Source organism: Corvus kubaryi, unplaced genomic scaffold (assembly GCF_017639235.1).
Source record: "Corvus kubaryi isolate FWS band 111438036 unplaced genomic scaffold, C.kubaryi_AGA036_p1.0 37397, whole genome shotgun sequence".
Taxonomy (NCBI): domain Eukaryota; kingdom Metazoa; phylum Chordata; class Aves; order Passeriformes; family Corvidae; genus Corvus; species Corvus kubaryi.
The window spans coordinates 20,671,207-20,682,235 of NW_024581136.1; the positions used below are offsets into that span (position 1 = coordinate 20,671,207).

At 46.8% G+C, this 11,029-nt stretch overlaps 1 protein-coding gene across 2 annotated transcripts; it reads left to right on the top strand.

Moving 5' to 3' along the window:
* Nucleotides 1–6,078: 6,078 nt before the first annotated feature.
* STRIT1 (small transmembrane regulator of ion transport 1) lies at nt 6,079–10,805 on the top strand. Of its 2 annotated transcripts, XR_006018435.1 has the most exons (4): nt 6,079–6,310; nt 8,400–8,532; nt 8,619–8,691; nt 9,678–10,805. XR_006018435.1 is itself a non-coding variant. In XM_042042511.1 (3 exons), the coding sequence occupies exons 1-2, from the start codon at nt 6,298–6,300 to the stop codon at nt 8,492–8,494; spliced, it is 108 nt and encodes a 35-aa protein (XP_041898445.1). In that variant the 5' UTR covers nt 6,080–6,297; the 3' UTR covers nt 8,495–8,532; nt 8,619–10,506. The 2 variants fall into 2 exon arrangements, 1 of the variants encoding a protein (XP_041898445.1); XM_042042511.1 differs by having other exon boundaries at nt 6,080–6,310; nt 8,619–10,506.
* The last annotated feature ends 224 nt before the right edge of the window (nt 10,806–11,029 follow it).

Sequence of the window (11,029 nt, forward strand, 5' to 3'; positions counted from 1 at the left end):
CCCAAGAGAAGGGGTTTGCATCCAGAAATCCAAGACAAAATGATATTTCTCCATTGTAAACATTATGTAATGTAATTAATTCTAGAAATGCTTCATTATTTTCCATTTTTTAATCGTTCAGAAGACTTTTCCCCAAACCCTGAGACATTCACTGGCCTGGCTGCCCGGCACTGCGGGCAGGGATTGCCATCTGCTGGCAGTCAGCCCTGCCTGGAGCAGCAGAGGTTCCAGGAGAGATTCCCACTCCTCAGGTCCTGGAGGAGCTGTGTGACCTGCTGAGACCCCAGCAATTCCATCTGAGCCGGGCAGGGACAAAGGACGGGCAGGGACAAAGCCCCCGAGCGCCAAAGTGCCCGGGGTGATGCCGGGGGCACGGCCTGAGCTAACCAGAGTGTGCCAGGAGCCAGCGTGCACTCCTGGGCCTGTGGGCCAGTGATCTGGGAGTCAGTGACACTCCCTGGAGTGTTGAAGGGCTGGACAGGGCTTGGAGCACCCTGGTCTCCACCCACGGCAGGGGGTGGAACAAGATGGGCTTTAAGATCCCTTCCAACCCAAACCAAGAACTGGTTTCCAAAAGCTAAAACCAGTCAATTCTGGGAGCTAAGTTTGGGGCAAAATACAGTGAAGAACCTACAGAAATGAGAATTAATGTCAAACAAGCAGCAAAGTCTCTGTTTGTGCCTGTAAATATTGCTCTGGGTCACTCAGGTGATCTGAACAGCACCAGAGTGCCCATGCCTGTCACCTTGGAGCATCCTTGGCCAGTGCCAGAGGGACCTCAGGCTGAGGAAGGGGGTTCAGGTGCTTCATTTTCTGTAACTGTTGTGGATTAATGTGAACAGGGGCAAAGGCACCCCAGGGTGTGGAAACTCCTTTTCCAAAGCCTCCAAACAGTGAATACATCTTTCCTGAGTAATGTTTCAATACCAGCAGGTTTAGTTTGTTTAAAATCCCCAGCCCACACCTTTTTGTGTGCATAGAGCTGCAGTGGCTCTGCTGACTGAGGCAGCAGAACCTCCGGCTTCTCTGCAAACAGGAATTGGCTCTGGCTGTCACAAGAGGGAACTGCAGCACCAGTTTGGAGCTGCTGTTCTTCACACACCTTTTCTCTAAGGACTCAGTGGTTCAGTCATATCTTCCTCCTAAAACTGCTCTGTTCTTATAAATAAGATTCTCTTTTAATTTGGGCATGAAATTGTCCATTTTTATTGCTTTTGAGAACTTTATTTCTGGTCAGGTAAAACTTGGTAATATCTTCAAGGCTCTTCAAGGCTCGCAAAGCTTTTTTGAATTAAGTGATTTGCCATGGTAATTTTAAAAGTGTATTTTTTCCAGCACAGAGGGTTCATTTAAAAAGGAATATATAAGCTATAGGAAAAGCAAGGACAAGGATCCCTCTGATTTTCTCCCTCGGGTAGATGGACTGCAAAAGGAGGGAACATCTCCACAGAGGTATGGAGTCAGAGAAGCTGATGCCAGAATCACCTGGAAAAAGCAGGAGAAGATGACCTGGCTGGTTGTCTGCACAAGGGGTGGGAGTGAGGCAGCCCCTCCAGGTCACAGTGCCTGTCTGGCACCAGGATCCCAGGGGTGCAGCTGGCATTCCCAGCCGTGAGTCCGGAGGGTGTGGAGCTCCCTGTCACTCACAGGAACTGCTGGGACACATTGGGGGGTCCCTGCACCGGGGTATGGCTTGGATTTATCTGAAGTTTGCTTCAGCTCTTGAATTTTGTCCCAACCTTGCTTTTCCAAGTTTTTGAGAACAGGGAGTCCTCAAGTGACCAGGTAAGAGCAGGATATCTGCAGGTGTCTCTGCTGGGGAAGGTGACTTTAGGGCTGGCTTGTACCCACTTGAGCTGTAGCATCACCTTGATGGTGCTGGGCTGATGGTTGGACTTGGTGATCTTAAAGGTCTTTTCCAACATTAACCATTACCAGATTCTACAAAATTGTAGAATAAAAGATTCTGAAGAAATCCTTCATTTTGCTCTAAAGAGGACATTGAAATTAACTTGCTCCATTTTATCCAGTGTTTATGGTCAACTGAAATGGTCAGATCAAGAAATAAATTAGCTAGATCTTAGACAAACACAACATTTTAGAAGGTCTTTCACAATTTATGATAATGAACATACCCTTTTTCCTTCAGCCAGTTTGTGTTTTGCCACAGTGTTCCTTGCTGGCACAAGCCAGTGTTCTTTCAGAGGACACACTAAGATCAAATAAAGATGTTTTCAGCCCGTGTCTGACTTTATCCAGCACATGAGCTGAAATCACACAGGCCAGTGGTTGGTTGTGAACACAGCATCTTCACTCTGGTCAGTTGTCTTCAACCAGGAAATGTAGGGCTGGACCAACAACTGGGACACGCATCCCAGCTGAGCGGTTCAGTCTCTTGTTTTTCACAAGTTAGAACAAAGGAGCAGCCAAAAATGTAATCCAGTCTCCAGCTGTTCCCACCGCTGTGTCCCACCTGCTGTGTCCAGGTACAGCCAGAGCACGCTGGTGAAGCCCTTGCTGGGGTGCTCCTGCCTCCTGCTCTGCTGCCTCCCCTGCTCAGCCCCCTCTGGAGGAACCTTTCCCTGCCCGCTGAGCCTCGAGTGGCAGGTGAGGGGTGGTGATCAGTTGGCTGCAACTGCTGCAGGGCAGTCTGGGGGCTGTGTGTGTCCTGGGGGTGCCCTGGGGCTCCTCCCAGCTTTGTGCCACCACCATGGAGCAGTGCAAGAGGTGATGACTGGCCAAAAACACCTCCCTGTGCCTGCACCAGGCAGTTTTCCTTAAACTTTGCGGCACACAGAGTGCACTGCAGGTTATTTTTTCTCATCCAAAGAAACAGAATGGAGTAATTATTAACTTCATTGTTCTGTCACAGCAGAAAAATCACATGGAAAATGCAGCATGGTAAGCCTGGAGTTCTAACTTGGTCAAGGAGTTAGGATTCAGTGCAAATCCAAGTGACACATTAAATGCCTTTCAGTTCTGAAGAAAATGCCAAGGAGACAGTAAAAGCCACAGCAACAGGTTGCAGTAATGTATAAATCATAACCCACATCCTCCAGAAAGCTGCCATTTCTCAAATCATAAATCCCTGGTGTGCGATGGGCTGGGTTCCCTTCCAGAATAATAATCACAGGGCAGGAAGAAATGGGTGAAGTTTTTATATGAAGAATCTGAAACCTGTCCTGTGGCTGACCCTGAGCTGGGCAGCTTTGGAGGCTGAGCTGTTCCTGGGGGGGCTCAGTGCCAGTTCAGCTCAGGGGAAGGACACGGCTGCAGAGCTGCTCTGGGTCCGACAATCTGTGGTTACGGACATTGGGCTCCGTGTCCAGCTGCTGCCATGGCCGGGCTGTGCCCTGGGCTGTGCCCTGCCCTGGGCTGTGCCATCCCTGGGCTGTGCCATCCCTGGGCTCGTGGTGCTGCTCCTCACCTCGCAGCCAGCTCTGGCTCTGCGGGGCCCCAGCGGTGCCGGGAGCTGCCGCCGGGAATGCGGTGTCAGGGAGATGGGGCCGTGCCCTGCGCCGGCTCCAGAGGAATTTGCTGTCCCTCAGCTGCCAGGGATGGAGCCGTACAAAGGCAAAGCCCACCTCGTTATCGATGCTATTCTGAGACACCAGTGGGGACTGATCCAGGAATGGCACAGCTCATGGAGAGCTCTACACCGTGGTGCTTTTCCCCGTCGTGTTTGTGGCTGTTCTTTGCGGGAATCTCAGCATTCAGCTGAGTGATGCTTCTCTCTGCCAGGAGAAATGTGCAGACCTGGAACCCCAGGAAGCAGCATGTGGAATTAATTATTTAGTAGCTTAATATATGGATTTTTTCAGGTCTTTGGTTGCATAGTTATCAAATAAATCAGCCTTTATTTTCATGATGTAAATATGAGTAGAAGTGATGTCTAGCAATTTGTAAGGGACCTTTCAAATGCTAAGATTGGTGTGACTAATAAAATGCATTTCATTAGACAAATTTTCCACACATAAACCTATTTTGAGAATGCAATAATATGATATTCTCATATGTTAGTCTGCAGGTCACAAGAGAGTATGGTAAAGTCATAAAATAATTCAAGGCATATAAACTTGGCTTTTGATTCGCTAGTAAATCAGGATTTTTTCTTAAAGGAAAAAGATCAATTGAAAGAAATGTGATTTAAAAATTAATACCAGTATTACAAAGCTATAAAGACTATTACTTGGAGCATTCCCTTTGTGAAGATGAGTTGGTCTGTCCTTCTAATCTCCTGTAAAGCAGTGTAGGCTGCAGTTATTTATAGGGATCATATAGAATTTGTAAAACAAAGCGTTTCTTTGCCAGCCTCCTGCATGTGGGTACAGATTCCCAGAGGTTACAAGTACAGTAACAAAGACAGAAATGTGACATTCCAGTATTTGATCTCTGGGTACTGGTGCAGTGATGAAGATTGGGATGTGCTCTAAACATATTGGATATTTTAACATAAAAAATGGCCAACTTGCCTTGCAAAGTGGGGGGAGGTCAGTGAGGTTCTGACAGTTCCTGCCCAAACACCAGGCACTAAAAGGATTTTTCCCCTTAGAATCACTTCTCTTACAGAAAGCTTTGCAGCCCTGCTGCCTTACTCTGTTCCTCCCTAATTTTGGCCCCAATTCCCTTAAAGCACTGTAGACATTTCAAGCATTTGAAGTGATTCCCAGCTTTAAGCAGTTAATGCGAATGAAGTCCCAGAGGCTGCCCCAAAGGTTGCCCTGAGACCAATCTGTCTGAGCACCTCAGTGAATCTCATTTCTGAGCCCAACTGCCCGTGTGAGTGTAACTCTGGATGTTGAGTATCTCAGTGTCCCAGCACAAACACAGAGGGAAAACATAAAAAAGATCACGTAATTGGAAACACAAATAGAAATGAGGGAATTGTTGTTCTTGCGTGTTGTTCTTCATCAGCAAAGCAGTAGATGCATTTTGCCACGGATCATTCTGAGTATTTTCTTAAGCCTTGTGTCCTCTCCTCGTTTTTATATTTTGAAGCTGTCCCTCTGCTCTTTTTTGGCTGTTGGACTGAGCTCTATTGTAGAATTGATGTCTGCAGTTCATTCCTCAGTTCCCAACAGAAGATGTGTTGTTTAAAATAATGTCTATATTGTTACTCTATTCTTTGCTGCAGTTACAGCTTTTATCTCCTTTAAGTCCAGCTTTGGACGTGCAGGACAGCACTGACTGGGGAGCAGTTACCCAAACTGGTGTGAGCAACAATGACTCGCTGCCCTTGCTTGTGGCAACTGGGCCTGGAAGGATCCCAATCCATGAAGGTCAGATGGTCTTGTCAGGAATACATGATTCCTGGTGGAAATTATTTCCATGAGATCAGATGGATATATATAATTAGCAGAACCGAAACAGATAGGATTCTTACAGGAGCAGCTGTGCAGCCAACAAAGTTACTGTATCAGAGATTTTTTTTTTCCAATAAATATTTTACACAGAGTCATATTTCTTTTTACAACATATTGTATCTTATCCCAAAAGGATTTGCTTTATAGCAAAGCCAGACAAAGAAAGTAAAGCTCAGAGTTTATTCTCGTGTCTCAAAATGTTATGATAGGCTGAACTGTGCATGGCATAATAAAGTGTTCCATAGCCCTGAGTTTTATTGTGAGATTGCTCCCATTTTGGAGAAGCAGTAATGAAATCCCCTTCCTTAGGTGGTGTCTGGGGAAGGGCTGTCCCTCCCAGGTGTGTTGTAGCCGTGATGTTGGACATGTTCCTGCCCCCCTGCTCTGCCCCTGTGGAGGGATCCCTGCAAAGCAGCCCTTCCTTTGGATTCTACTTCTCCTGCAAGTATGAGATAGCTGGTGGTGCTTAGCAGAGAATTAACAACTACAGGAATCCTGCACAGGGATCCTGAACAGGGCTTGGCTGGACTTTTCATTGGAGCGGGATGAGAGAAGATTGGGGAACTCAGAACACACCAGATCCCTGTGATACTGGAATTACAGGGGTGGTCAGGAGGAATGTCTGAACTTACCACAGCTATAAAGAGACCATAAAGCAATTTTCACCCTTGTTTCCCTCCCTCTTTTATAAGCTGACCCATCTTTAGTCAGATTTCTCTGAAATAGAGGTGCAGTTGGAGGAACAGGCAGAGGTAACCTTGAACCCCTGAATTCCTGCCTTTTTAGACAATTGAATGCTTATAGCCAACCCCTGGCACCAGTGAGCCAGGCAGCTGCAGCACATTCCAAATATTGCTCTATTTAAAGCATCCCAGGGCTCCCAGAGCAACTGCAGAGGCAAACCTTAACCTGCCATTAAACTAGCAGAGGGGGAATGGCAGAACCAGGTAAGAGGCACAATTAGACGTGAATGTGATAATGTACTGAAATTAATAGAGCTGAGCAATGCAGTGTGAACATACTCAGCTACTTGTATTCTTGTCTGATACACGATATATATTTTACTTTTCAGTATGAAAGTGTAATCACTTTAAAAGCTAATTCTATTAACAGCTTGGGTTCCTCCTGTGTTTTCGACTCCTACTAGTTTTGTTTATTTTCTCTAGTTGTCATTCCAAGTTAGCTAATACAATAGAACAGTGTGTGAAATGAGTTATGTTTGACAGCATTTTGGTTATATTGTGTGTAGCTGAGCTCCAACTGTAGTGCTATGTGAACACAGAATAATTTAGATTTTAACCCCACAAAGCTCAAGTGTCAGAGCAAAATGAAATTTTAATAATGACCTTTCCATTGTAAGCACACTTCACTCTCTCTAAGGAGAAAAGGCAGTTCATAAAAATGCATTTTATATCTGTTGTCATTTTTTATTTATTTCACTTAAATTTACAGCTGTAGCTGTGGTGTGTGCTGTGTGCACAGTTACTCAGGTAACACTTGTAAAGGGAACTTTTTAATATGTCTTCTTAGCTACGTTCAAAGTTTTTAAGGACTTATCTCCTGTTTTTTTTCACCATTGACTCTGGTATCTAGGGAGAGTGAGTTTTGCTAAGGTACAACAGGATGCTGAACACTGTTTATTTATCTGAGTTTTCATTGATAGCCCCAGAAATTACCCTGATACTGGTTTAAACTGGAGCTCCCATTACAAGCCCCCATAGTCAGTAGCCTCAGCAGCATCAGCAGAGCTCTGACAAGCCCCTCCGTGCAGCCCAGCAGAGCCCAGCCCTGTGTTTGTGATTAGACCTTTGGAGAAATGGCAAGTTCAGGGAAATGGTCCCCAGCAGCTTCACTGTACACAGTGTCAAAGCAGTAGCTGTCTCTAAATGAAACACATGAGGGACTCCCCTGGGGCAAGAGGACACCCAGTTTCAGGGCAGGATTTGTTTGCTGTGTGGCTGTTAATGTTTTTAATGTTTTCATGGCAGCACATGCAGATCTCTCTCTGTGCTCTCTCTCCCCCTCTGGCAGACACACTGTGCAGTGTCATGGTGAGACAGGTTTGCTGAGCTTTAGAAGAACAATGTGGCAATCGTTAAATTATTAAGCTTCCCTCCGAGTCTGCCTGCTTGATCTAAACTGTGCAAGGTGTTGTGAATTGTTTTACATAATTTATTAATCCCTTCAAAAACCATTAACTGTGTAAAGATGTGCTGTAAGAGGCTGTAATATATTGGTAAGTAATAGGATCTCAAAGGTTGTTATTCTGCTTTCTGGCAAGAGTCTGCTGTTTGCTGGAAACTGATAGAAGGGTCTCTAAAATTCTGATGTTGCATGGAGATTTATTTATGTAAAGCCAGTCCTGCTTCCTATGTGCTCCATAGAGAACCATGGCCTGCGCTGGGCTCCACTGAGCAGCCTGAACAGGGGTGGTGGCTCAGCCACCTTGGGACATCCCCATTGCATTGTGATATTTTCCTTCTGGAAAGGAGGGAACACCTTTGCAGTGGGTAATTACCTCAACCTGAGCTACCCCCTAACACCGTGGAGGCAGGATAGGAGAGGGCTATGGTGGGCAGAGAGATGAGCTGTGAATCCCTGGTGTGCAGCCACTGCCAGCCTCCCTTTGGGATGTGGGAGCCCATCCAGCCTCTCCTCACTGCAGCCCCAGGCACACAGATCTGGACTGGCTGCAATGTTAAATAATCACTATTTTTGGTTTACTGTCACCAGCCCAGGGAAGCTCCTGGCAGGTGCTGCAGGTGTCAGGGCTCGGATCCAGGCTCTGCTGTCAGTAAGTCCAGTGAGGATGTTCTCCTGTGGAGCTGAAGGGCAGCCCTGTGCTCATCTCCTCCCTGTCCCCTCTGGGCTTTGGATTCTCACTGGAAGGCCCCAGGACACGGTGACTCCGTGCTGGAAACAGCCTGTGTGGCCTGAGCTGCTGGGTATCCCTTTGCTCTGTGACAGTCCTGGGTTGGGTGGGATTCATTTAGCAAGTTCCCTGTCAATGTAACGTGACCCTCTTTTCTGTGCCAGCCCAGGCCCCGCTGTCCCGCCTGGTGGTCCCCGTGCTGCTGGCGCTCGGCTGGATCGTGGGCTGTGCCCTCATGGTCTACATTGTCTTCTCCTGATGCAGGAAGGGATGGCAGAGTCACACAGCAGCCCTGCAGTAAGTGAGGGCAGTGGCACACAGCGGCCTCCCCTGCCCTGCTTGGCACTGCCACCCTTTAAAATGGAATTTTCTGTGTCTTACAGGTCAGAAGAACTGACAATGATGTTGATTAGAAGAACACGGAAGTTTATTTGAGATTTCTAATGACTAAAAGAAGTATAAAATGAGTTATTTTTAATATCAATAATGTAAAGGCTGTGCACACTTTTTATCCACAGCATTAGGAAGAATCACCAAACCAATTTCCCTGTTCTCAGATTATTTGCAGTTGAGGGGGTGGTTTTTGGAATCTTGTGGTAGGTCAGATGCCTGCCTGCTTGCTGAACAGCAAACTTTTAAAATAGCTGCTATCAGCTAAGGAACTACAAGCTTGCTAGAAACAGGCAAGGGTTAATTTCTCATGGGGCCTGGGCAAGTATTTTTAGCCTTATTATGGGGAAAATCTCTTGGAATCTATTGTTATGAAACAGAAACATGTATGTCCTTCGAAAAGAAAACCTCAGGCTTATTCGGGGCTGGGAGGGTTGTACAGCTGAGTGTGTCTGCAATCTCAGGCTCACTGAGGGCCCTGAGTGTCTTGTACTGGGGGGTTTGCTTTCTTTAATTGTAATTGGAGATAATTATATTCCCCCAGTCAGTAATAAGCCTTGTGAACTTCCAATGACTTTGCCATTTAAATCACAGCTGAGCATCAGATTGCTGCATTTTCACAGACAGCTTTGGGTTTTTGAGCATGAAGATTTTTATAGTGAAGAACTGCCGTTCTCAGAAGATGAAATCATTAATAATTCAACCCCCAGTTAAAGCAGAGAATTGATTGAGAGAGGCATGTCTGGAAGATCCCAGCAAGATGTATGCTTAAGGGAATGTGAAAAAATCTTAATGATCCCTGATGGGGCTAAATAGAGAAGGAAGCTATTTTTTTGACTCCTGCTCACACAATTTGTATAATTTTGAGAATGTGAGGAAGGCACATCAGTCTGACATCCCGTCTCCATCTGTGGGCACTGTCTGTTGAGCTTTAGGAATGGAAACACAAATAGATTTGACCATAGTGCAGCCATGAACATTCCTGGGCCACTCCAGCAGTCAGCAGGAGCACTGAAGTGTGACATTCTGTTTGGGAATTGTCTTAACACCAGGTTTCTTCACCTGTGAATGAACTGAGGGCAGAGGGAGGATCCAGTCTCATCTGATGCCTTGAAAGAGAGGGGCTAAGTCCTGGAGATTGCCGATCCCTGCACAGCTGCAGTGTCCCCGAGCACCTGAGCAGCACATCAGGGAGTCCCCGCAGGTGGGAACACCCCCTCCCTGCGAGGGGCTGGCTGAGCTCGGAGCCCACCCTGAGCTCCACCTCAGGGTCTCCCCTCACGACCAATTCCTCGGTGTCTAAGACTGAGCCCACCCAGACTGATCCAGCTGTGACTGACACAGGGCCAGCAGTGACTCCACAGTGACCATGTCCATGTTTTTACAACTCAGTTCATTTACCAGGCACAGAGGGAAATAGTTCTGAAAGATCCCGCTGGCCCAAACAGGTCTTTGGGTGCCTAACAATGCTGGAAATCGAATGTTTCCAATTAAAATGTTACAGAGCTAAAACATAAACACTACAATCTGGTTTAGCTTTACCTGACTTTTGAGATCTGATTTGGCAGAGGAAACCAAAATAACTTTCTAGGCTGGCTTCAATGTCATCGAGCTGACTTGCTGTATACAAAGGAGAAGTTTCTGCCAGTTTTATGGGGTAATAAAGAGAGGATTATTCCAAGAAAATATGCATCCCCCACGCTGTTGGAAGATCACTGAGCACTCTGCAGAGTGACCTTTTGTAACCACCTTCAGACAACCCACTCGGGTGTCTGCTCGTGGTGCAGCTGTGAAGCTCCCCTTACATGCAGGGGTAAAAGGGGCAGCAAAAGGTTTGGGGCTTTTCATTCCTGAAAAATAAAACGAGTGTTTCAGAGCTGGGTTCTTTTCTCTCACAGAGATGCTGGTGATTGAGGGGAAAAAAACCATGCACATTTAGATTTCTTGCAAAATGCTGGTGCTACACTATTAAAGTGAGGTGATAGCTTCAGGTTTGTCACCATGTCAGGCCACTACAATATTGTTACAGTATAATGCCAGGCTTGCCTCACGGCCTCTGCCTGGCTTTCCCTGTTTCCCCTGAACAGCTCTTGGAGTAAATTGAGTGGGGAGGAGTATCTGTCCCCCTGTCCTGGGATGCTGCCTGTGGCATCCTGGAAACTTTTCCACGCTCATGTTTATATTCTTTCAATGCTTGTAATCCCATCTAAGGGTGTTGGTGGACACAGAGCATGACTGCATTCCTGTCCATGGTGCAGAGTGGAGCCGTGCGGATAACACCTGCCTGTGAAGCAGGGTTTATTGTGGGACATTCCCAGTCCCACGCCAAGGACAGAGGCTGCAGGGCGCGTTGCGCACCGGCCGTGCCTCTCCTGCCGCACAGACGGCCCCGGCCCGGGGCAGA